Genomic DNA, 22,059 nt, shown 5'->3' on the forward strand with positions numbered 1-22,059 from the left:
ATGGCAGGTCCAAAAACAAATCGACTAGCACTTGTAGTACCTGTATTCAATGTAGCAATCACTTTGAAGGAAAAAGGGGAATCTTTCTTCTATGATCCACTGAATTCCTTGCTCTCTGTCCAGACACTGCAAAGGTCAGGAGACAGAGTCAAACTCTAAACTACAGTACAGACTTCTGCTCATCCTCAAAACCAAATATATTCAACAACTGATTTACAGATAAAGGAAAGATTCACTGCTTACACGGACGGTATAATGGTTGTCTACAGGAGTAGTTCTGGTCAGCACTGTGGGGTTACCGCTAAGGAGGTGTGATTTGCTTTGATGTAGGACTGATCTGATTCTTCTGCAGATAAGCTCAGCTGCCCCACTCACCACCTCAAACAGCCCTGTCTCCTGGTTGTACAGCAAAGCCTCTGGGAAAGACTGAGAAGGTGCCAAGGTATAAGAAACTTACAAGTTTTGTTAAAAAATATGCTACATCTGTACATTTGGACTACTTTACCGGCAGACTTAAGAAACCATTGAAGAAGTGAGCCAGTACATCATCAGAGGCCAGAGTTTGTTCCTGTGTGGATATAAACATTGAACACTGAAAGAGGCACAGTATAGAAATTCTGCCAAACCCAACATGCGGTTCCAGATTGAAGTTCATGAGGTTAAGGGTCAATTAAAGTTTGTACTCACAAAATTACCAGCAGTAAGATGTGGAAAATCTTTAAGCAGAAAAACACTTACAGTAAGTTAGCAAACCAACATTTGTTCAAAAAGTTAGAAAAAAAAAGTACATTGAAATTTAGAAATAAATAGTGCTCTTACCTGTTGAAACTACTCCACACATGTTCACCTCAAAAATACAAATGCCCGTACAGTTTTTTGAAACAGAGGGCCCAGAAAGTCAAACCAGGGAGTTACAGTTGGCGAGCCACAAACCTCTCCATGTAATTACAGACACACTGCAGGTTGCTATGGAAGTGGACTCATTTTCAAAACACAGGGGGCAGTAAAAGTTTAACTAGAGAAGACCAGACAAACAAAAACAGGGTTGTAGTTCTTGCAGTTTGAGACCTACCTAACCTTACTTTATTCTAAATTTGTCACAAAAGTTACATTTACTATCTAGAGATCACTTTTCTGTAATAAAAAGTAATGAAAGAATTACATTGCTGTTGCAGTCAAGATAAAGTATGAACATACCACTAGATGGTGCCAAATACTGAAAAATCAGTTTGTACAGATTACAGTGGAGACCATCACAAATGAGACAAGTGACACAGATATGTAAAAAGAAATAAAATCATCAGATTTATTTAAAATGGATCTGGAAACACATTAGTAAAAGGTGAAAATCTCAGAATTAAAAAAAAACAATGAGTACCCTTCAGTGAGTACAGAGAAGGACATCAATAGAAAAATTCCTACCTTCAAATTCATACTTAAAAACACATTGCATTGAAAAAAAAGGGGGAAATACAGTACATAGACAGGCACAAAGACAAAATGATGAGTAGAGATGTTGATTCATGTATTGCCTAGAAATCAGCTTCCTTGTTGCCAAGCCTTGTTTTCACCATTAGGCAGAAAAAAATGCTACATTGACTTTGGCATTGCAAGTAGGAATAAAATTCACTTCATTCTCACAGTCTCCTAACGTTTCGCCTGCTTTGAGCACTTCCTGGAAGAACTATGTCACTTTTGCGACGGCCTGCAGACCAGCTGCCACACTCTCTAGAGCCATGAAAGGCACACAAGCACGATGTGCAAAACTGGAAACCACAGTCAGCTCTGCTGCATACACCTTCCCCTTTCACTGAATGACACTTTGCAGGATGCTGACATCGAGGGCAAGGCTTGAGGCACTCATCACTGAAGAGGGTTTTGGCAACCTGAAGGGAAAAAGAGTTGTATGAAATTACTTGAAGTTAATGTTTTTTGAGAACTCACCTTCAATAAGGCAAATTAGAAAATCCCACTCACCGTCCACTCACAGTAATTAGTACGACATTGTAAACATATCTAATATATCAAAATAGTATTTGGACAGTCACACATTTTTTTTGTTCTTCAGGGTCTGTGCTTCAGCACATTCAGTTTGAAATAATATAATGGAGACAATATTATAGTGACCAGTCTTGGCTTTACGTTGAGTAAGGTGATGTCAATATTCAAAGAACTGCATGTGAGATACAGCCCTTTAACACACAGAGCCCAGATTGCAAGGGTTCCATGTAACCGGACACAGCTGTGTGTTGTATCAGTGTTTGTTCATGCACAGGAGCTCACATGTGGTGCAGAGCTGATTGAGAGATGACATTTAGAGTGAGGTGGAGCTAACAAGTAAAACAGTGACTATGACGATGATGATGATAATAATAATAATAATAATAATAATAATAATAATCTTTTTCTGAAAAAAAGTGTGCACAAGAAAACATCCACCACCCTGACACCATATATCCATTATTTTAATTCTGAGTGTTTTGAAGCACAGAGCCTGAAGAACAAAAGATGTGTAACTGTCCAAATACTTACAGTCTGAACTGAATCATTTAAATGGAAAATAGGAAGTAATAGCTTTCAAACTCACTTCTAGAAATTTCTCCCGTTTGCTGCTGCTGCCTGAATGTACAACACTGTGCTGTGCTTGGTTTAAAGTGCTATTTGCTGACTGCGGGGTGCAGTAGCTAGAGGTCTTGGACTGGGCCTGAACCGTCTTGAGGGCCGACCTCTTTAGCAGAGTCAGTCTGGTCTCTGCATCAGGGACATGGACTGCACCACTGAGCTATAAGACAACAAAAAGTTGGAAGGTCATTTCAGCTATTAGTCACCATTAACTGGATGATAGTGAAACAGTAATTCAGAAATGTTACTTCCCATCAGACAGAAAACTACTGCTGTACTGGTCTCCTTGAGCTAGGGCTCTGTAATCTAATTTTATTTTTCAATGGCGATTTTGGCATTCAGTGATTATGAAAACAACATAATTGAGATACAACGATTGCTGCATTCTGTTTCGCCACAAATTTCATCCCCCCTACAAAAACCATCCCACCCATCCACTTCTGCGTTACATTTCTTTGTATGATAGCAACAAACGTCAGAGTGTGTCAATTCGAGCAGTTTGCCGGTTTAGAGACTTTATATAGTCAGAAGAGACCATGGCCTGTTTGGCTGCTATCACACATTCAGATATGTTCAACTTATATCATGTATAACTGGAAAAACTACATACACAACACTTTTTGTTTTGAATACTTTTATTTATGTTATTTCTCTTTGATAGTGCTTGATATTAGCTTTACTATCAACAAGCATGCTGCCAGGCTTGATGCTATTTATTTTTATTATATATTTATTATTTTATTTTTCCCCTTTTTTAAATTAAAATGTTTTGTTTTTCCATTTAATTGTATTTAAAGTTCTGTTTTTTTAGAGTTTAATAAATGCATGGCCCTTCCAAAGTCAATGAGTAATCGTGTTAAATAATCGTGATCTCAGTACTGTTCAAAATAACTGTGCTTATTATTTTTGCCATAATCGCACAGCCCTACCATGAGCTGCGACTTCAGACCACACACACAACAGTTAATGTGATGTTAATGAGTGTGATGTTTTTCCTTCAACAGCAGATGCAGACAGAATACCTGCTTCAGTAGACAGCAACAGACAATATCCTGTCAAACACCAGCATACTGGCATCAGACTGATTTGTCACTGGTCAGCCAATAGTAGCAAATATAGCAAATCTCCTACCTCAAGAGTAGCCTTCAATTCGCTCAGGTGGTTTCTTCTCCTCAAGTTAGCTTGCTTGTCCTTCTGGATAATTTCATTCCAGCTTTTGCTCACTTGACCACACCTGTCAAACGAATGCAGGTGTGAGACCAGTACTTTCAGCCCACACTGCACCTGTAGCACTGGCTGCGTCATTGACTGTTCATCAAGCCTGATGTTTTGAGGAATGATCAAGTTTTAAATTAAAAATACAAAAAGCAAGTTTTGTTAATATTTTTCAAACCAAACTTGTTTGTTGTAAAGTGAATTACTCTGCTCTTCAATACTTAAGACTTCAATGGTTATATATCTTGATTTTGATGATTTACTTTCATACATATATAATTTGGACTATTGTAATGTCCTGAACTTTTGTCTAAGATAAGCACCCATCATATGCTGTATGAATTCCACATAGTTCTGTACAATTTATGTCATTCACTTATTTTTAACTTAACACTGCTGTTACAAATAATCATTATCAGTTTAATCAATGTAAGAGTGGGAGTGGAAGCACTTAGCCTTTGAGAAGTAAGGAGGGTGTGCTAAATTACACAGTAGATGCAACAACAATATGAAAAAATTATATTTTGGCCATGGCCATGATGAGACTTAAGTTTGTAGAAAACTCCTCACCTGTAGATGCTCTCAGAAGTCAGGTGGCTGAGTATGACAGCCAAGATGTGCCTGAGGTTCCTCTTCTTCAGCTCTGTGAGTATGTCCATGTTCCCCAGGCCCATCTTCCTGCCAATCAGTCCTGCCAATGGCATAGTGGTCCTGAACGTCACCGGGGTCTGAGCCAGAGCTGCTGTGGACTTCAGCTGCTCCTTCAGGCTTGGACTTTGGCCAACAAACAACTGGGCATTCTGCTGGCACAGAGCATGAACCAGCTGCAACGCTGGAGTCAGAGAGAGATTGACTGGGGTTGTCCTGAGAGGAGTTACATCTGGAGTAGCAGGAGCTGTGCTAAAAGGTGTCATGTTTTCTGGCTTGGCTGTGGTGGCTCTCAGTGGGGTGGCATAGTCTTGTTTCACGTAGGCCAAACCATCAGAGGTCATGCTATTACCACATTTAGTAGAAAGAACACTGCGAGGGGTGGCGCCATCAGCAAAAACATCATCTTTAGAATGGCTGTGGCACTGATGAAGATGTTGATGCTTTCTGTCCGTTGGGTCCTCCTCAGACTGAGAGCCGCCTTCTCTCAGTGTAGAAAGCCTGTGCTGACGCTGCAAACGGGAGCGCCGCTTTGCCTCTGCCAGATTTGGGGTTTCACAGTTTCTTCTGGAAGCAGAGAGCAGCAGCTCCTGAAATGAGCCATCGGGGTCCACTGAGGAGTCTTGGGATTTATCGAGAGTCAGGGAACTGAAACCACTGTCTTCACACACAGACCTGTTGTTGAGTTAGTACGGAGTTAAGAGAGACATGTTTTCTGATGAATGTAAAGAACATTCTTTTATACATTGCTTCTCCAAGTATTCAGCTGGAAAATTTACAACAAATCAAATGTTGAAAAAATACATACCTGATGCATTTGGGTGTATGTGTGGATGATGGCGTGCGCAACACGCTTAAGCTGTCATTTAGGCCATTTGTGACACCACTGACTGGTGATTGAGAGTTTTCCTTAGATGTTGCAGGCAGGAATTTTCTTAAGTGCAGAGTCTCAACATAAATTGTATCAGAGGCAGAAATGCTCTCACTGAAATCTGCATCTGAGAGTGAAACGCTTCTCTCAAAATTAGAAGGGAGATTAGAATGGAGTTTACCATCTTCAAGAGTGGAGGTCCTCACCTTCGAGAAAAGGAGACGACGCTTCCTACCAGATGATAGCAGGTCCTGCTCCAGTTTTAAAGTGCTTGGTGCTAAAGCCCCCATCACAGTGTCTAGAGAGTCAAATGATGCACTGAGCCAGTGTTCAGATCTGGTACTGATGGAGGATTCACTCGTTCTGGTGCATGGTGATCTTGTATTGTCAGTTTTGACACCTGTGCTAGGTTTGCACATTAGAAGTCTGCGTCGCAATGAGGCATCTCTTTTATATACTTTAGGAGTTTCACACCAGCTAACTGCTGATGGCTGCTGTACCCCCCTGGAGTCTCTGCCCAAAAGCCTGACCGGTTCTCTGGTCCTTGCTTTAGGTGTGACAGAAAGCCTGAGGTTCTCTTTCGGTGTTTCATCGAATTCTGCAGGAGACAATGACCTGCAGGAGTCAACGCCACTGATGCTCTGTGGACTGTGGAATAAACCTGAGTATCCACTGTCACAGCAGTCCTCATAACAGTGCTGGCCTTTGCAGCTGTCATGGTAGACATTTGATTCAGGAGTGAACTGCATTTTCCTCCTCCTGTGTGCAGCCTTTGCCTCAAACGCAGATTTCACCAAGAGATGAGATAACCTGCAGCAAAAGAAGTAGTTAATAACACTGCTCCAGGATAACAGACAAACATGGCTTTAAAAAAAACCGAGGACAACAATGAGTGTGGCTGCCTGTTACCTGACTCGTTTTAAGAAAGTGTCAACAAGAGATTGTGACTTTAAAGGTCCATACATGACAAAACAAAGCTAACTCACTTTGCTACAGGAGATGAGCCAAGTAATAACAATATGTCGAATCGGTCTTTCGGTCGATATCGGCGTATATAGGTAACAGTTTGTGCAACACAAATTGTCTAAGACCCTCAGCTCAACACTAAACATCGTCCGTTTCGTCAGCGTTGCTATGAGAGCGCATGTTGTCGATTTAAATGGTAGTTGTTTGCTCTTCGTGATGCCGCTGTAAAGGGAGCTATAGCCGCCAAGACGAACAACCTGCCCCCGGGAGCTGGAAGTAGACCTCATCCCCATTCATATGCGGACCAACACAGAAATGTGCCACTCATTAAAACCATTGAATCAAAGGTAGTAACATTACCATGCACAAAGGAAGTAATATTGTTAAAATGCATCTGAAAATAGATATAATGTAGAGCTTGTTATAGGCAACTGCTTTCAAGACTAATCTAGAGCTAAAGCTTGTAAGAATCCCTTAGGTCCCAGTGTTACAGCAATTAGCATGATGTGAGCCCACCTGTGTCAATTACCGAGTTAACTTTTGTATAAAGGAATATATCTGCCTAAAAACGACTGAGTATTGTTACACTGTCACTGTGTTGTCTGTGTAATGTCACCCATGATGTTAAACGTAACGTTAGTATGAGAAACAAACTCAACACACGTACACACACTCTCTTATTCACATACACCCACACACAATACCGAAGAGTCAGTAAGTTCATTCCTCGAGGACTGTTTTTTAACTGAATAATTTTACACCCGGTGAAGTGTGGACTACATTCAGCATATAATGATCGTAACTATGTTAGCCTCCTGAAGCCACTAGGGAGCGGCTCACAGGATGTATTTGTTAGCTGTGTCGTAAATAGCAACAAAAAACACCTAGCTTTAAAAACAGCTTTATAAAATTCACATGTATATAAAGATACTTACTTCTAGACAAAACCGGGCTAATGCAAAGACAGTGTTGTTTCCAGAGGCTCAGTTCTAGGCCTCAGCTCGCATTTTTTGTCGTTATTTCTGCTTCCTCCAGACCCGTCTTCAGGACCCGACCAGCCACGTTTTCAAATTTGGAGCCCACTGTTGAGTGTGTGACGTGTTTCCGCTTTAGTGTGCCGCTGGGACCCTGTGTGGTCACCATGGTAACAGACCCCCGCTTTGCAAGAGAGTTTCGCCAAACAGCGGCAGGTAAAGTCGTTTCTTTTCATTTCAGTAGCATATGTTGAGGTTTTAGTCGCACATTAAGGTGACATTAACAGTTCATCCGCAAAGAGAAACACAAATATGAACATATAACCTACGTTTCACCACATTCTGTGGAGATAACGCTGTCTAAATTACACACTGGGTTAGCTAACTTTTGTGAGCAAGCAAAAGTTTTATATCATTCAGATATACCAAGTCTGCCATTAACAGGACAATACTAGTTGACATGGCAAGTGAGTAAGCTGAAATTCTTCACAGGTATGAGTGCGGATGCAGTTTTCTCTCTTCAAAACCGGTCCAGCACCTTTGACGATAGTGGGAAGGTCCCTGTGGAGCACCTGGACTATGAGTACATTGAAAAATGCAAAGATGTGAAATACCTGGACAAGATCTTGAAAGTACTGAGGTAAAAGCCACATAAATGAGCTTGAGGTGCGAGGAGGCACAACGGATTTTGTTTCTATTTCTTTATTTCTTTTCTTTGTTGGTGAGATTTTCTCCATACAAATAATTGTCACATTATATAAAACCTATAACCAATTTCAAAAGCTTAATAGACCACATCTTAAATCAATACAGTCTGATAAACTCAACTTACATTATTGCTAGAAATATGGGCTATAAGAAAACATTGTTTTACTGTGTATAAAGGTCTGGTGATGTGGGCATTTATCCTCATTTGATCAAGTTCTGTGAGAATCACTTGGAGAAACTGCACCCTCGGAGCCCAGCCCTCAGGAAGGAAAACCTTGTTACAACAGCAGCCAGCCTTTCTAAAGATGAGTGGAGCCAAATTGTTGATGAGTTGAAGGTATGCTACACATTGAGGTCTATTTCTTGTTAATAATCCTGCTTACTTTCTACTCTTGTGTTAAATGTTTCTGTCTTAGAAAAGTAGTCATAAACATTTCATTTGTTTTTTACAGACATGGCAAGAGGAAACCAAAAAAACTGAAACTTCACTAAAGCAGCAGTCAATGTTCGATGATGTAGTGAATGAAAATATGCCACCCATAAGAGGTTCCAATTGCTCTGTTCCACTTAGTGAGGTAAAAGTTAACTCCACTGATGTACCTAACCATGTACTCTTGTGTATACAAGAAAAATAGTCAAATGAAGTGTTATGTCTTTACAGACTTCAGTTGCAAAAGAAAAGAGGGATTCTTCAAAATGCGCTCTCCCACGTGATTGTCGAGAATGGGACAAGTGAGTCATTTTGTCTCTACAATTGTCTAGTATGTTCAGAAGAAAGAACACACTGTTGCAGCAGCTGCAGGCACTGTACATTCCCAAGAGTTTTTCTAGGCCTTATCTAAGCTTTTTTAATTGCAATGATCCATAGTTAAAATGTTGAAGCTGTTCTATATAATAATTTTGCACAATATCATCCCTTACCCGAATATATTTCATTCTGTTTACAGGTTTGATGTTGACAGAGAATGTGAAAGGATTGACGGGAGTGTGGTCAAAAATGATCCACCAGCCATTAGAATCATGGGACATCCTAAAATCAGGACAAAAGTGGATACCTCATGTAATGTATTGTGCATAACAACTCCTATTTTGTGGTCATTGCAAAGCATTGTGTATACTTCAGTTCTGTGGCTTTGTCAAATGTGTGGCGTCTTACAATGCATCCAGTGCTGACACAACAGGAGAAGCTCTTCCTGGCAAATCGTGAAAAGGACAAAGGCAATGAAGCTTTCAGATCAAACGATTATGAGGAGGCAGTTGCATACTATTCCAGGTCAGATTCTTAAAACAATTCATTTATTATAGAAAGCATTTTACATCTCTTAAGGGAGATATATTATTTTCCATGGCATTTAATTTGACTGCTATCTTGCTGATTTAATTCCCATTTACAATAGCTCTAAGTGTTTGTCCATTGTAAAGAAAGGTCTGTTTGGCCTCCCATTATAGGAGCCTTTCCATTATACCAACTGTGGCTGCATACAACAACAGAGCCCAGGCAGAGATCCATCTCAAGCACTGGCACAATGCCATGATGGACTGCCAGAGTGTACTTGAGATGGAACCACGCAATGTGAAAGGTGCTTTCCTTTGTAATATAACTTTAATTGCAATAATACAGTGTTCGCAAACAGAAATATTTCTTTTTGTTCTGCATGCCATATTTATAACTTTAAACACAATAGCCTACAATAACAAAAATGCATGTAATATATGAATATGCTGTATGTTTTATCATCAGCCCTGCTACGTCGTGCCAATGTGCACAAGCACATGGGCCACTTCCAACTGGCTGTTGAAGACCTGAGGATGGTACTTGTGAAAGAGCCACACAATACTGCAGCCACAGTAGGTGACAGAAGTAGTGAGGCATGCTGATTTATTGCCAGTAGCCCTTTGTCCACTATGGGTCACTGTAGTTGTGTGAAATCAGAGAGTTATAAAACATATTGCAGCTGCTTCAAGGTATTAATAAATCATATGTTGTCTATTCTTTCTGTAAAAATAGAATTACGTAGCTTTTTCAATAGTCCTGTGTTCGAGAGGGTCAGAGCCCAGAATGTGTTTCATTTAGTCATCACTTTTTAGGACATTGGTTATTGGTCGTTATTTATGTATCTTTATGTATCTTTATATTGGCACACAGGCTATTCACCATCACTCAGCACTATATAAATGATTGTGGTATCAATATGCGTGTTACCTTTGCTGACTTATTTAACGAAACCTGGGTGGGTTCCTACTGTTGACAAATTCTGATGTCTGCATTTGTGGTTCAGCAACTTCTCTCTGAAACTGAGAAACTGGAGGGAAGTCAGCAAGAGAAGAAAAGCAAAGGGAAAAAAATCCTCATCCAAGAAGTACAAGAGGAAGATGACAACAGAACTGATGAGACAAAAGCAGACGGTAATTTTTTTTGCACACCTTAATCAATATTTATGTCCTTGATTTATGCACACACAGACACAGACACTATAAACCAACCAGTGACCATTCATAATCCCCCAAATCCAACTAAAAATGTACTTCTATGTATTTTATTAATTTTAATTAGGACATTGTTCCCTATCCTATATTTAACACAACAAACACAGTTTATTTGAGTCTATTTTCAATGATAGTCACTCTCTGTTGTGAAGAAATCAGCATTTGCAGTTGTGAAGTTGCAAACATGATAGCTGTATGCAGTGCACTGAGTATCAACCCCCTATACACCAGTTATCACTAGCTCTCTCAAATTAAAAGAACAACCAAAGAAACAATCTCATCAGTTGCCCTGTGGTGGAGAATATTTCCTTAGTTATACAGTAGAGTCTGACACACATATTGGTATGTTTGATAATATGGGCACTAGTAGCTTATCACAGAAATTAGATATACTGCCAATAATATTGTAATATATCGTATTGACATGCAAAAGATGTGTTTAAGGAGGTTTAGAAACAGTGTCATCACTGTTCCACTCAGCACATTTAAACATAAATTGCTGTACAAAGGATATTAAAATATAGGCTAAAAGGGTTGAAAAGGTAAAAAAACACAAAGAAAAACATACCAACCAAGACAATAAACAAGTGAGGCACAAATACAGAATTAAAAATGTGTCTTTAGCCTTGATTTAAAAACAGAGATGGATCTAATTTCCAACGTTAACTGGTTGCAAAATCGTGCAGCAGCAACTGCAAAAGCTCTGTCACCTTTAAGTTTTATTTGTGACCATTTGGACATACAAGAGAGATTTGTTCTCAGATCTAAGAGCTCAAGGAGCCAAGTGGCAGTGAATCAGGTTTGTCAAGTCTGACCATGTAGAGCTTGAAAACAATTAGCAATAGTCAATATTTTGTGATGTATATAATGTTATTTTGTGATGTATTTTTAAACCAAATTGTAGTATATCTGTATATTTGTTCTTGATTTAGTCCCCACTGTAGCTGCCTGGCATTGGAATTGCCCTCTAATGTAGTCATGATTTGTAGGAAACATTTGAAGATGCTTCAGAATTTCTGGACAGTCATTTTCATCTCAAACCAGTCTGTCCACTGTGCTATAGAGGAAACCCCCTTGCCCCTGTAATGTGACATACTATGTATACACGTTGTCTACCCTGCCCCCACCCATCACTTTCGTAATTCACTGTTGAGAGGGACTGCTTCCTGGAACTCCCTCTTTGAAGTGGCTTTGTGTCCAACCCTCCCCCACTGTGATGTAACCACTGACTCCTTCCGGTGGGTGTGCCCGCCTCCCCTCTCTCTGTCTCTCCCTCCCCTCCTGTCCCTTCCAGCTTTCCTGGTTGAACCCAGCCAGCCTGTGGGAGGGGAGGAGAACTCAGCTGCTCCTACGGAAAGGGGAGACATGGGTAACGCTCAAAAAAAGCCCCACGGCAGAGGGGACGGGGGTCCACACAGTGAGTCCAACAGTTCTCACCCAGGACACTGGAGGAGCAAAGGAGGCAGCTCAGACAAGTACAAAGTCACGCAGGAGTCTAAGGAAAAGGTAGCCAATGGAACAAGCAAGAGGGGCTCGACAGCTTCAGTCCAGCCTGATCAGAGCAGCAGCAGTAAGGGAACGCCGGTCGGAGGAACTGGAGAGGAAACTATCAACCTTGATGCCCCATGTGGAGCCCTGCCCCCACCTCTGGCCCGCCTAAAAAATGAAGGAAACCTGCTGTTTAAAAATGGACAGTTCGCCGATGCACTGGAGAAATACTCACTAGCCATTCAAGGCTACACTGATTCAGGTAGGGTTGAGCAGTTCTTGATGCTGTTCCTGTTGTTAAAGCCTGTTAGTTCAGTTATATACTGTGCAAGAATTTGGTTGACGTATGACACTAGGGAAAAGTTAGCTAGGTGCCTCTGTGTCAGTAAACATGCAATGTTTATATTGGCATCAGTGTGATGTAACAAGAAACAAATAGCCTATAGTTTAACTGAATGATGTTTCCTCACCAGACTCGCCCATATTTGAATAAATATTTCTTTAGTCACTTGCACTTGAGACTGTTTCCTGTAACTGGCCAATACAATTGTAAATCAAAGGTCATGACCTTGCTGTTATAATACTAGTGCTTTATATTCTTTGTTTCTTTAATCACACTGCAGGATATTACAGATTATCAACAAAAAAACCATCAAAACAATCTTTGCTATGAACCTCTAAACAGAAATTATATCTTCTCTCAGCATTAGTGTACATAAAGTCTTGAAATGGTAACAAATATTTCAAAAAGAGTACAAGAGTTTAACAAGAGTTAAAATGTTAGGCCATTCATTACTGTATTTAGTGACTCTATCCCTACAGCAATGCGTCACAGTGTGGCTGTGGTGTATTTGGACAGTGCTTCTGTGTTTGCCTCAGCATGGCGCTAAGCCTCTCAGCTCAGGTCTGTCCAGGTCACATGACCAGTAACCACTCACTGTGAAATTGAATCTGTGCGACCACAGCTATAATTCTCACAGAGAGTTAGAGACTCAGTGATTGATTGAGGGAGAGAAACTGCTGCTTGTCAGGTCTCATCCACCATCAAATAAACATTCTCTGTCTCTCTGTGGACTGCCATAATATACTACTAGTGATGGGACATCGACATCATCCATGGTCCATCATCTAACTGAAGTAGTGAAAGATACATGTCATGAAGATTACAGCTCAGGACAGGGATGAAAACTCTCTTTTTGACCCTATTAAACCATTTAAACATGCAACATAACAGTGGCCTGTCAAAAATGGATATTTCGAAAAACAGACTTGTAATATTGACATGCAAATTGTCTTTTTCAGTCTCAGTGTCATGTATGGGTATGTATTTAGATCTCCTAGTTTATGCCTCTAGCATACTAGACATGATCCACTGTCAAAGTAACTTTACAAAGTGAGAGCAGTTTGCTGAGACATCTTCATCAGTGCCACACTGTGTCATCCATAATCAGATTTTCATCTCATGAGGTGGCATGCTAAGCTGACTGTATTCAGTATGGCAGAGGAGTATTTCTCTGTCTGTAATGTACAGTATAGGCGTATCTGATTCCCCACTGTCAGTGATGAAGATAATGAAAGTGGAATGAAATTCCTGTTAGGCAAGTGGAGAGAAAAGCAAATACACTGTGTGCAGTCCGTATGAGCAAGTTGTTGAACTTACCAGAGAAAGGGTCCAAAAAGTGGTTTGACAAGCTTTTCCTTGGGCTTCATCTTCATTTTGTTTTTCAACCTGTCAAGCCTGGAACCAACTGAGAAACTTTGTCCTGGAATATCAGCTCATAGTGCTGCTACTATAAAAAGGCAAAAAAAAGGGTTGTAATAGTTAGGGACTATGCATAAAGATATTTTGGCAGACATTGTGATTGTGATATGAGTCACAATTTCAGTTGGAATGATCGTTTTTGCATTTCATTTTCACTGGAAAAAAATTTAAATGGGGATGATGGTGTGATTTTTGTTGGGACTTGGGACTACCAAACAAGCATGTTCTCTTACATCTGGAGAATATGATATTTAGGCTGGGGTGTCTCTGTGGCACCACAATGCTTATGGTGCAAACAATGCACAGCAATGTTGTGACACATTTTACCTTTATCAAAAAAAATTGCAGCTCCTGCGATTTTTTGCAGCTCCTGTGATTGGGATGTTGCATTTTGCCATATTGTGATTTCAGTTATATTTCGATTAACTGTGCAGCCATAGCACTAGTGGAAGAAAAGGTAGGCCTGTTTTAGACTCCTACCTTAGGTTACAAGCTCAGTTGAAAACATGCAAGTTACAAGGAGATTGGTGAAGCACATGAATACATAGAACTGCTGCATCGCAAGTGTCTGAATGCAGCTTTGGAATAACGTTGCACTTATCTGTCTGATCTGCAGGAGGAAGTTCTTTATTTCATCATTACAGGAGCCCATGCAGTGCAATGAGATATTTCAATATAACAGATATCAACCTTTCATTTGAAATACATGTGCTTTCTAAGCAGTACATGTTTGTACAGTTACTCAGGTCAGGTATAAATGATTAATAATACATTCAGGCATTTTAAAGCCAATCGATTCTTTAAAGCCTATTTGGATTTATGCCATTTGCACAGATTTACATAGGGATTTATAAACTATGAAATGTTTTTTCTGAGTTTGATATATTTATGTTTGTGATATCTGTCTCTTACAGGGATTGATAGTCCAGAGGATCTATGTATTCTGTATTCTAACAGAGCTGCTTGCTACCTGAAAGATGGCAACAGTCAAGACTGCATACAGGACTGCACAAGGTGAGACCATTTACTTGCTGACCTTGTCGCAGTGCATACAGCAAGATGAGGTAGAGGTAATGTTTGCTGTGGGTGTCCACCCAAATTTCACAATTTACACTGGCTCTTACCTTGAAAATCTAACAGCCTTATCATTTGGTGTTCATTAGCTGATCACTGTCCTTTGTGTGGGTGTGTTGTAAGGGATTTCAATTAATGTCTTCAGAAGTGGTTTTATAAGCAAAAAACACAGGATAACTTCAGGGAACCTCCTACTTGAAAGCCTTTAAATCCTTGGTATGTTTGCTTCAGATTCAATTTCTAAGGCAAACAGAAACACCAGGTTGTGTGTCAGTTCACACATATACAACAGTATCTGTCACATATAGTGATTCCACACATAGTGACAGTACTATCAGACACTAGCATCTATAGCAGAGGCAGCCGACTTGATCCTTTGCTCCTGTCTCATCCCATCTATTTATACCAACCAGAGCTCTGGAGCTGCAGCCATTCTCCTTAAAGCCCCTCCTGCGCCGGGCCATGGCTTATGAGTCCCTGGAGCGCTACCGAAAGGCATACGTGGATTACAAGACAGTCCTGCAGATAGATGTCAGTGTGCAGGCAGCACACGACAGCGTCAACAGGTATTAGCCCTCACCTATCAACTGAGCTGGGACATTGCAGAGGGCAGAGAGCTGTGAGCACTGAAACACAGACATGACTGAATGAGTTTTAACATTCATATTCACATTTTTGAGTGGTCTGTTTGGCAACATATAGGCAGTATTTGGCTGAATATTACTTTGTAATGTCAGCTATTTCAATGATTGTGACTACCCTTTTACTTGTACTGAGAAAGAGATCAATGACAAAGGTGTCTGTTTTAATTGGGTGATATGTAAGATCGTTATTTATCTTAGATAAGGAAATAAAACGAGGGAAAAGATTAGCAGATTTATTGCTCCATCTACTTTATATCATATTTTTTTCTATTTCTAAATTCAGGAAATGGATTGTAACACAATCCGAATACAAAGTAAAAACTAATCAAATGAACAAACACACACGCTTTAATTAGTGGGAAGCAGATTTAGCTGGTGTTCAAAAGCAGTTCCAGCTAGAGGCTAATTATGGCTCTTAGGCTGCATGTTCTCCCTCTGTTACTGCAGAAACTAAGCTGGTTGCTTTATTTTCAGGAGCACCACAGGCTCATAGCTCTAATACATGTCCATATACTTTACAAAACTGAACAATGTTAGTGTTAGTTCCATATTCCTTCAAAGCTTATTTTCTTGTCTATGTGGAACTGTGTATAGTATATTCCACTTGTACATCTGTTCATGTGTAACATCCATGTATTAACTGATCTGTGTCCTCCTCCAGGATCACCAGGCTACTGATTGAACAGGACGGTCCAGAGTGGAGAGAGAAACTTCCAGCGATTCCCTTGGTGCCTCTGTCAGCTCAGCAGCACCGCAGAGAGGAGCCACCCAGCGCAGAGGTTCTTCAGGCCCGAGCAGAGAAGGCTGCCAGGGATGCAGGTTTGTGTTAAAAAATCGTAAAACCACAGAAATACAGGATTGCACTTACTGGTGTGAATTGGGGCTAGTTACTCCAAGTAACCTCTAGGTTAATACATACAAGTGTTACACAAAGGCAAGATAGAGTCGAGAAGTTACAGTATGAAAAGCTTTCATGAGAGTACTATTATAAAAACCTGTATCCATCCATTCATTCACCCAGTCATTAGATATACAGTACCTGCTTGTCCTTGAGGGGGGTTGCAGGGTGTCTGGAGTCAATCACAGTTTACATTGGCTGAGAAGCAGGGTACACCCTGGACAGGTTGCCAGTCAATCACAGGGCTGACACATAGAGACAGACAGGCATTAATGCTCAGAGTCACACCTACTGGCAATTTAGAGTTGTCAGTTAACCTAACCTGTGGGAGGAAACAGGAGCACCCAGAGGAAACCAGTCTAGGCACAGGGAGCACATGTAACATGAAGTGGTTTGCACTGTCACCTAATAACAACAAGTTCTGGGTTCAAGTCTGTGTATCTACTGTATCACTTTTACCTTTGATACTACATTTTGATAATAATGCTTACAAACTTTTACTTTAGTAACATTTTCAATGCAGAATTGTTTTTACTTGTAATGAAGTATTTTTACATTGTACTTTTGATACTTTTACTCAACTAAAGGATACAGATACTTCTTCTACCACTGTTTGATATCAACATAAAAGAATAGAATTGAATTGACTCTGAATTTTGGCCACTGAAATCCTCTCATTTCCCTTTTCTCTGTCAGGAGGAATAGGAGGAAGATGTTAAAGGCCTCTTTTTTATATAAGTGGACGTGTCACTTCTTTTCACTGACAGTGCAGTTTCTCAGTTCCCAAGGCTATGCTACAGCTATTATTTTTAAACTCTAATGAAAGAATAGACCTGCTGGCACAGTTTTTCTCCCTGAAGATACTCTGCAGCAGATTGATTAGTCCTTAGTCCACATGGTGACTGATTGCTGACTTAACTCTCATTCCTCGTGTGCAGCTAGCACAGCATTAATTTCAAGGGTTTGCATCCTCAAGATCTATAGCACAGGGGACTGGCGTATTTCCTTATGTTAGGTTTTCTAATAAATAAACAGGATATCTGTTCAAATGTATTGCAAGTGACAATGTGGATCCATGCTGGAACAAAAAAGAGAGTTGAACTGGTCTTTTTTGCAACAAGCCAAATCAGTAATCACCATTTTACTTTGTCTTTCAGAAAGGAAAGCAGAAGTCCGTTTTACAGCTTTGAAGCAAGAAGGGAATGACTTTGTGAAGAAGGGCCAATACCAGGATGCACTGGGAAAGTACACTGAATGCCTTAAGCTAAAGCCAGAAGAGTGTGCTATCTACACCAACAGGTTAGAGGCAACAGTCTCACACACACTGGTCTGTTTCACTCTCTGTTCCTTGCTGTTTTATCATACTCCATACTTCTCATGCTTTATCTGCTTGTCAAGCAGGAATGTCAAAAAACACTCAGAAAATCCAGTCACTGGTTTGAAAAAATTAAAACAGACTGATTACTTATCCCCAGCTGTCACATTTCAGACAGTGCATTCAGCTCTGTTGCTAATCCCAACCAGTCTGTCTGTCACTGGTAGTAAATTAGTGTCTATTGTTGGTGAGAAGAGAGTGGCCAGGGCTCGGGAAACAGCTGCCTGGTTCAGCTCTTTGTTTATCACAACACCACTTTTAACCACTATCATCACTATTATCTTATGGTGAAAGAGAAATACAGCAAGCGCAGTGCTTGCAGGAGGCAGGTCTGACTTCATTCTCTGTCTCCCACTGCTGCACACTCCGTCCTTCTTTTTCACAATAGTCGGTAGATTGTTGATCATGTCATGTCAACTGTGATGCTGATGAAAAATTTCCTATTGTGTGTTCATGTTTGCATGTGTATATTGAGCTCTACTGTAGAAATAGCTTGTATGCAAGGCCACACAAGAACAGACACTCGTATGCTACTGCTAAATAGCTGAGACTCATTAGACTGAAATAACACATTCATGAAGAAAACAAGAGAAGAAGCTATTGGAGCTAATTTCAGACATGTATATGTTGTCTTTTGTCTCATGTATTTCATATGAAAATGATTGTCATGCCTTTAGTCGTTATTATTACCAAGGCTGATTCACAGTTGATGAGTCACAAAGTCATGGTAACTTTTAGCCATGCATCAAGTCAGATCAGTTGCTCATGACAAAAATAAAAATAACAAGTGATATTTGTGTGTGTGTGTGTGTGTGCGTGTGTGTGTGTGTGTTTATTTGCAGAGCCCTGTGCTACTTGAAGCTGGAGAGGTTTACTGAGGCCAAGCAGGACTGTGATGCAGCACTGAAACTGGAGCCAACCAATAAGAAAGCCTTCTATAGACGAGCTCTGGCCAATAAAGGCCTTAAGGTGAATAGAGCTTGCTATTAATGACTAATACCACAAGGGAATATGTTCATTTAAAGGAGGGAAATCTATAAATTCACCCCAAGTTGTGTGAAAGGGGCATATAATTTAATTTGTCAAGCACCCTAAAATATTTCAACTCTGTAAAATGTCACTTGCACATACTGGTTTACATGTAAAGTGGTATTTTGTCTCTGCGTCCAACAGGACTACCTGGCATGCAGCTCTGACCTGCAAGAGGTGCTGCATCAGGATCCCAACGTGCAGGAGGCTGAGAAGGAGCTGGAGGAGGTGACAGTGCTGCTTAGACAGAGTTTGGCCGCGGCCTCACCAGCCAAGCCCAGGAAGACTGTCCCCATCACAGAGGTAGAGACACTTATCTTTTGATGTGTATTTTAAGGAGGGTTGGAGTCAGACCCTGTGCAGTGCTCATATAGAAAGAGCAAATTGTCATTTTCCTCTCTGTTTTGTGTACATGGGCAGCAAGGTGGTGCAGTGGTTAGCACTGTTGCTTCAGAAGGATCTGGGTTTGAACTTGCCAGTTAACTTGGTTTAACTACCCGCATGTGTAAATGTGTGCATCACTGGTTGTTTGTGTGTATGTGTCCACCCTGTGAATGATTGGCGACCTGTCCAGGATGTACCCCACCTGTCACCCAGTGTCAGCTGGATGGGGTCCAAGCACCTACTAATCCCCAAAAGGATAAGCTGTATAGCTATTGAAAGGATGTTTAGGTGGAAGATAATACTGTATATTCATGGAGCCTGGCGCTACCAATGAGCACTGGGCTATGTGGTGATTGTGGTTTAGTGTCCATAGTGGAAACTGCAGGAAACGTGCATCCACTGCAAAAACAGCTAAAACTAAGAAGGAAATTTCCTGCAGGTCACACAGATTCTAAATGTACTATGTGAGTTCTCACTCTTTCAACCATTAATACCTATATACTAACACTGAACCTACAACTACTACATAGAACCTACTGAGAATCAACACCTAACATTGCAGCTTAGAGATCATTGTTCTGGTTTATCTGATCAGCAGGAGTGACATGTGCAGAAAAACAAACATCTAGCAAAATAACACACCAATTATTTTCCTGTTCACTAAGACTCTTGTCAGTTTTGGACTTACAATCTTCAGGTAGCTATTTGATTGTGTGATTTGTGTCACTGTTGTGTTTTATATCACAGCTGTATTTGTTGGTGCAGTAGACTTGATGAAAGTGCAACAACTACCTCACACCTGACACTTTCTATGCAAAAAATAAAGAGGGCATACTTCCTGAACGCTTGAGGCCCAAAGTACAGAATCTCCTCCGCTTCTGTTACTCTGTGTGAGGATGTGGTGTCCTTTGCTTCACCTTCACACTGCAGTAGAGAAAGACCAGGAAGGTTGATTTAAAAATAAACAGTACATTGCAGATTATAGAAAAGAAAGTTAATTCTGAGGAGTTCCCAAAAATTGTGAATAAGTAACTGAGACTTGCCAGATATGAATTACTCTTTGAGTAGGATCTTGGCGTAATCATACCTGTATGCTATATTCTTCGCATCTCTCTCAGTCTTTACAGTCATACAGTTTTTCCACAAATCCTTTACTTGTGTCTTTCCTCTGTAAATCGCCTTTGCTAATCTTCCTCAGGTTGAAGGTGATGAAGAAACAACAGCTGTTCCTAACTCCGAGGGCAACTGCAGAGGAGAGGACATCACCATCAACCTCCATCCGACCAACGTCTACGAGTTCGGGCAGGCTCTGAATGCAGCTCGCTGTAGCGGAAACACGGCTGCCTGCGCTGACCTGCTGGCCTCCACATCCTCAGAGATGCTTCCACAGTACCTGAGCACCCAGCTGGACGGACACACATTCAGCTTCATCATGCAGGTGTTGGACTCCCACCTCCTGGAGAAAGACCCCAACCTGGTCTACCAGCACCTCAACCATTTGCACACTGCTGACAGGTTCTCGGTAAGATAAAGGCTACTTCCCAATCAAACAAGGTTTTGTGACTTAGAAAAAGCCACAATCTGAAAAGATGAGGTTAAGTTTATTTTTATGTCACATAAAAATCTTTCACAAGTCAGTGACCATTTCTTATAATCTGATCACATTATTTCATAAGTCATCTGTCCACTTTGTTCACAGAAGCTGAGGTTTTGGTGATAAGTGATAATGTCCTTTTTCTGCAGACTGTACTCATGCTGCTGGAGAAGGACGAGCGTCGCCACATGACTCATCTGTTTGAGCACCTGTCAGCTACGGAGAGCACGGAGTTCACTAAGAACGATGTTCAGAACCTAGCCAACAAATACATCTGACCCTCCTGCCCTTGCTCCCTGTTGCATGAGCTGCTGTACCACTACAACTCTTGGATCTATGCAAAACACTGCACAAGAACTGATTAAACAAAGGCAGGAAGCTGTAGAAAATGGCTCAGAGCAATGCAATGGATCTGAGTCACGTTCACTCTACTGATCTGTACTGTAAATAATCACATCGTATGTTTGAATGACATGATAAGGAATTTTTCTCTGGAATATTTTGCTATGCAGATTTACTTTTGTACCACCACTAACAACTTGCATTATACAACAGGCAGACAGTGGGATCCCAAGGACCTTTAACTGTATTGATAAATGGGGTCCAATGTACAAAGTTATGTAAGGCTACAGGCAAGTGTTTCCCCCCTACAGGCTGTAGCAACTGCTCAGGACAAGCTCATGTTCCCACAGCTGTGCTCGGTTGATCTGGTCCTTGAACACTGTCAGTCCTTTGATGTCAGGCATTTGATAAATGAGCTGATATCAGACACTACCTAAGATCAGAAATGATATTCGGTGCATCCTGAATCTTACCCAGCAAAGGCACAAGCGAGGTCATTTGCTACAGAGATAATTAAGATGTTCTTTGCAGTGGAACAAACCCGTAAGATAAAGTAACTTTAACTGTTTTATTATGACCATATGTACTGTATTATCTTTGAGGAAGAAATAGGCCTGCATGACATCTTATTGATGCTCTGCGCAGTAGGGTAACAGTATCTGTTGGACTGGTATCTACTGACAATGCTGTACGAGATAATACAGTTTGCAACCTTACATGACTCAGATGCTCTCTTTGTTTATCCAGCTATGGAGTTAATATATCTGGGTTCTAATGTAAAATCACATCTGAAAGGCTGGTGTTTGTTTTTTCCATAAGGAATGACAAAGTCATTCACCCTGTTTGTTTACCAAATGAGCCTGCCAGACAACGCACATCTTCACATTTATCTTCACAGCAATTCAGCCACGCAGAAGTGTACACACTGGAGAGAAGCAGCATCTGTATGAGATGTGTGCCTTGGATTTCAGACTTTGG

The 22,059-nt window shown here is 40.7% G+C and overlaps 2 protein-coding genes across 5 annotated transcripts; one reads left to right on the forward strand and one right to left on the reverse strand.

The window, feature by feature from the left end:
- Nucleotides 1-1,280: 1,280 nt before the first annotated feature.
- Nucleotides 1,281-7,397, reverse strand: fbxo43 (F-box protein 43). 3 transcript variants are annotated; one of them, XM_071468196.1, is made up of 6 exons: nt 7,258-7,397; nt 5,294-6,166; nt 4,408-5,160; nt 3,754-3,856; nt 2,588-2,782; nt 1,281-1,886 (listed from the first exon to the last, which is right to left on the reverse strand). In XM_071468196.1, the coding sequence occupies exons 2-6, from the start codon at nt 6,103-6,105 to the stop codon at nt 1,638-1,640; spliced, it is 2,112 nt and encodes a 703-aa protein (XP_071324297.1). In that variant the 5' UTR covers nt 6,106-6,166; nt 7,258-7,397; the 3' UTR covers nt 1,281-1,637. The 3 variants fall into 3 exon arrangements, with proteins under 3 accessions (XP_071324297.1, XP_071324298.1, XP_071324294.1); XM_071468197.1 differs by lacking the exon at nt 7,258-7,397 and adding an exon at nt 6,683-6,827; XM_071468193.1 differs by lacking the exon at nt 7,258-7,397 and adding an exon at nt 6,266-6,652.
- LOC139612545 (sperm-associated antigen 1-like) lies at nt 7,278-21,802 on the forward strand. 2 transcript variants are annotated; one of them, XM_071468188.1, is made up of 19 exons: nt 7,278-7,512; nt 7,789-7,936; nt 8,182-8,341; nt 8,457-8,579; nt 8,666-8,736; nt 8,952-9,064; nt 9,172-9,277; nt 9,454-9,584; nt 9,746-9,852; nt 10,284-10,410; nt 11,786-12,241; nt 14,656-14,755; nt 15,229-15,381; nt 16,121-16,278; nt 17,515-17,656; nt 18,575-18,701; nt 18,906-19,064; nt 20,344-20,667; nt 20,889-21,802. In XM_071468188.1, the coding sequence occupies exons 1-19, from the start codon at nt 7,278-7,280 to the stop codon at nt 21,015-21,017; spliced, it is 3,069 nt and encodes a 1,022-aa protein (XP_071324289.1). In that variant the 3' UTR covers nt 21,018-21,802. The 2 variants fall into 2 exon arrangements, with proteins under 2 accessions (XP_071324289.1, XP_071324290.1); XM_071468189.1 differs by lacking the exon at nt 7,278-7,512 and adding an exon at nt 7,524-7,738 and having other exon boundaries at nt 7,791-7,936.
- Nucleotides 21,803-22,059: the final 257 nt, after the last annotated feature.

This window comes from Trachinotus anak, unplaced genomic scaffold (assembly GCF_046630095.1).
Source record: "Trachinotus anak isolate AG129_WGS33_773 ecotype Australia unplaced genomic scaffold, CSIRO_AGI_Tana_v1 ptg000032l, whole genome shotgun sequence".
In the NCBI taxonomy this organism is placed as follows: domain Eukaryota; kingdom Metazoa; phylum Chordata; class Actinopteri; order Carangiformes; family Carangidae; genus Trachinotus; species Trachinotus anak.

Excerpts from the sequence above, each read along its gene's own strand:
- LOC139612545 (XM_071468188.1), top strand. The coding sequence starts at position 7,278 with ATGCAAAGACAGTGTTGTTTCCAGAGGCTCAGTTCTAGGCCTCAGCTC. Across the intron at positions 8,580-8,665 it reads GCTCTGTTCCACTTAGTGAG|ACTTCAGTTGCAAAAGAAAA; the intron begins GTAAAAGTTAAC and ends ATGTCTTTACAG. Across the intron at positions 10,411-11,785 it reads TGATGAGACAAAAGCAGACG|CTTTCCTGGTTGAACCCAGC; the intron begins GTAATTTTTTTT and ends TGTCCCTTCCAG.
- fbxo43 (XM_071468193.1), bottom strand. The coding sequence starts at position 6,321 with ATGTATGGACCTTTAAAGTCACAATCTCTTGTTGACACTTTCTTAAAA. Across the intron at positions 5,161-5,293 it reads CATACACCCAAATGCATCAG|GTCTGTGTGTGAAGACAGTG; the intron begins GTATGTATTTTT and ends ACTCAACAACAG. Across the intron at positions 3,857-4,407 it reads ACTTCTGAGAGCATCTACAG|GTGTGGTCAAGTGAGCAAAA; the intron begins GTGAGGAGTTTT and ends TTCGTTTGACAG.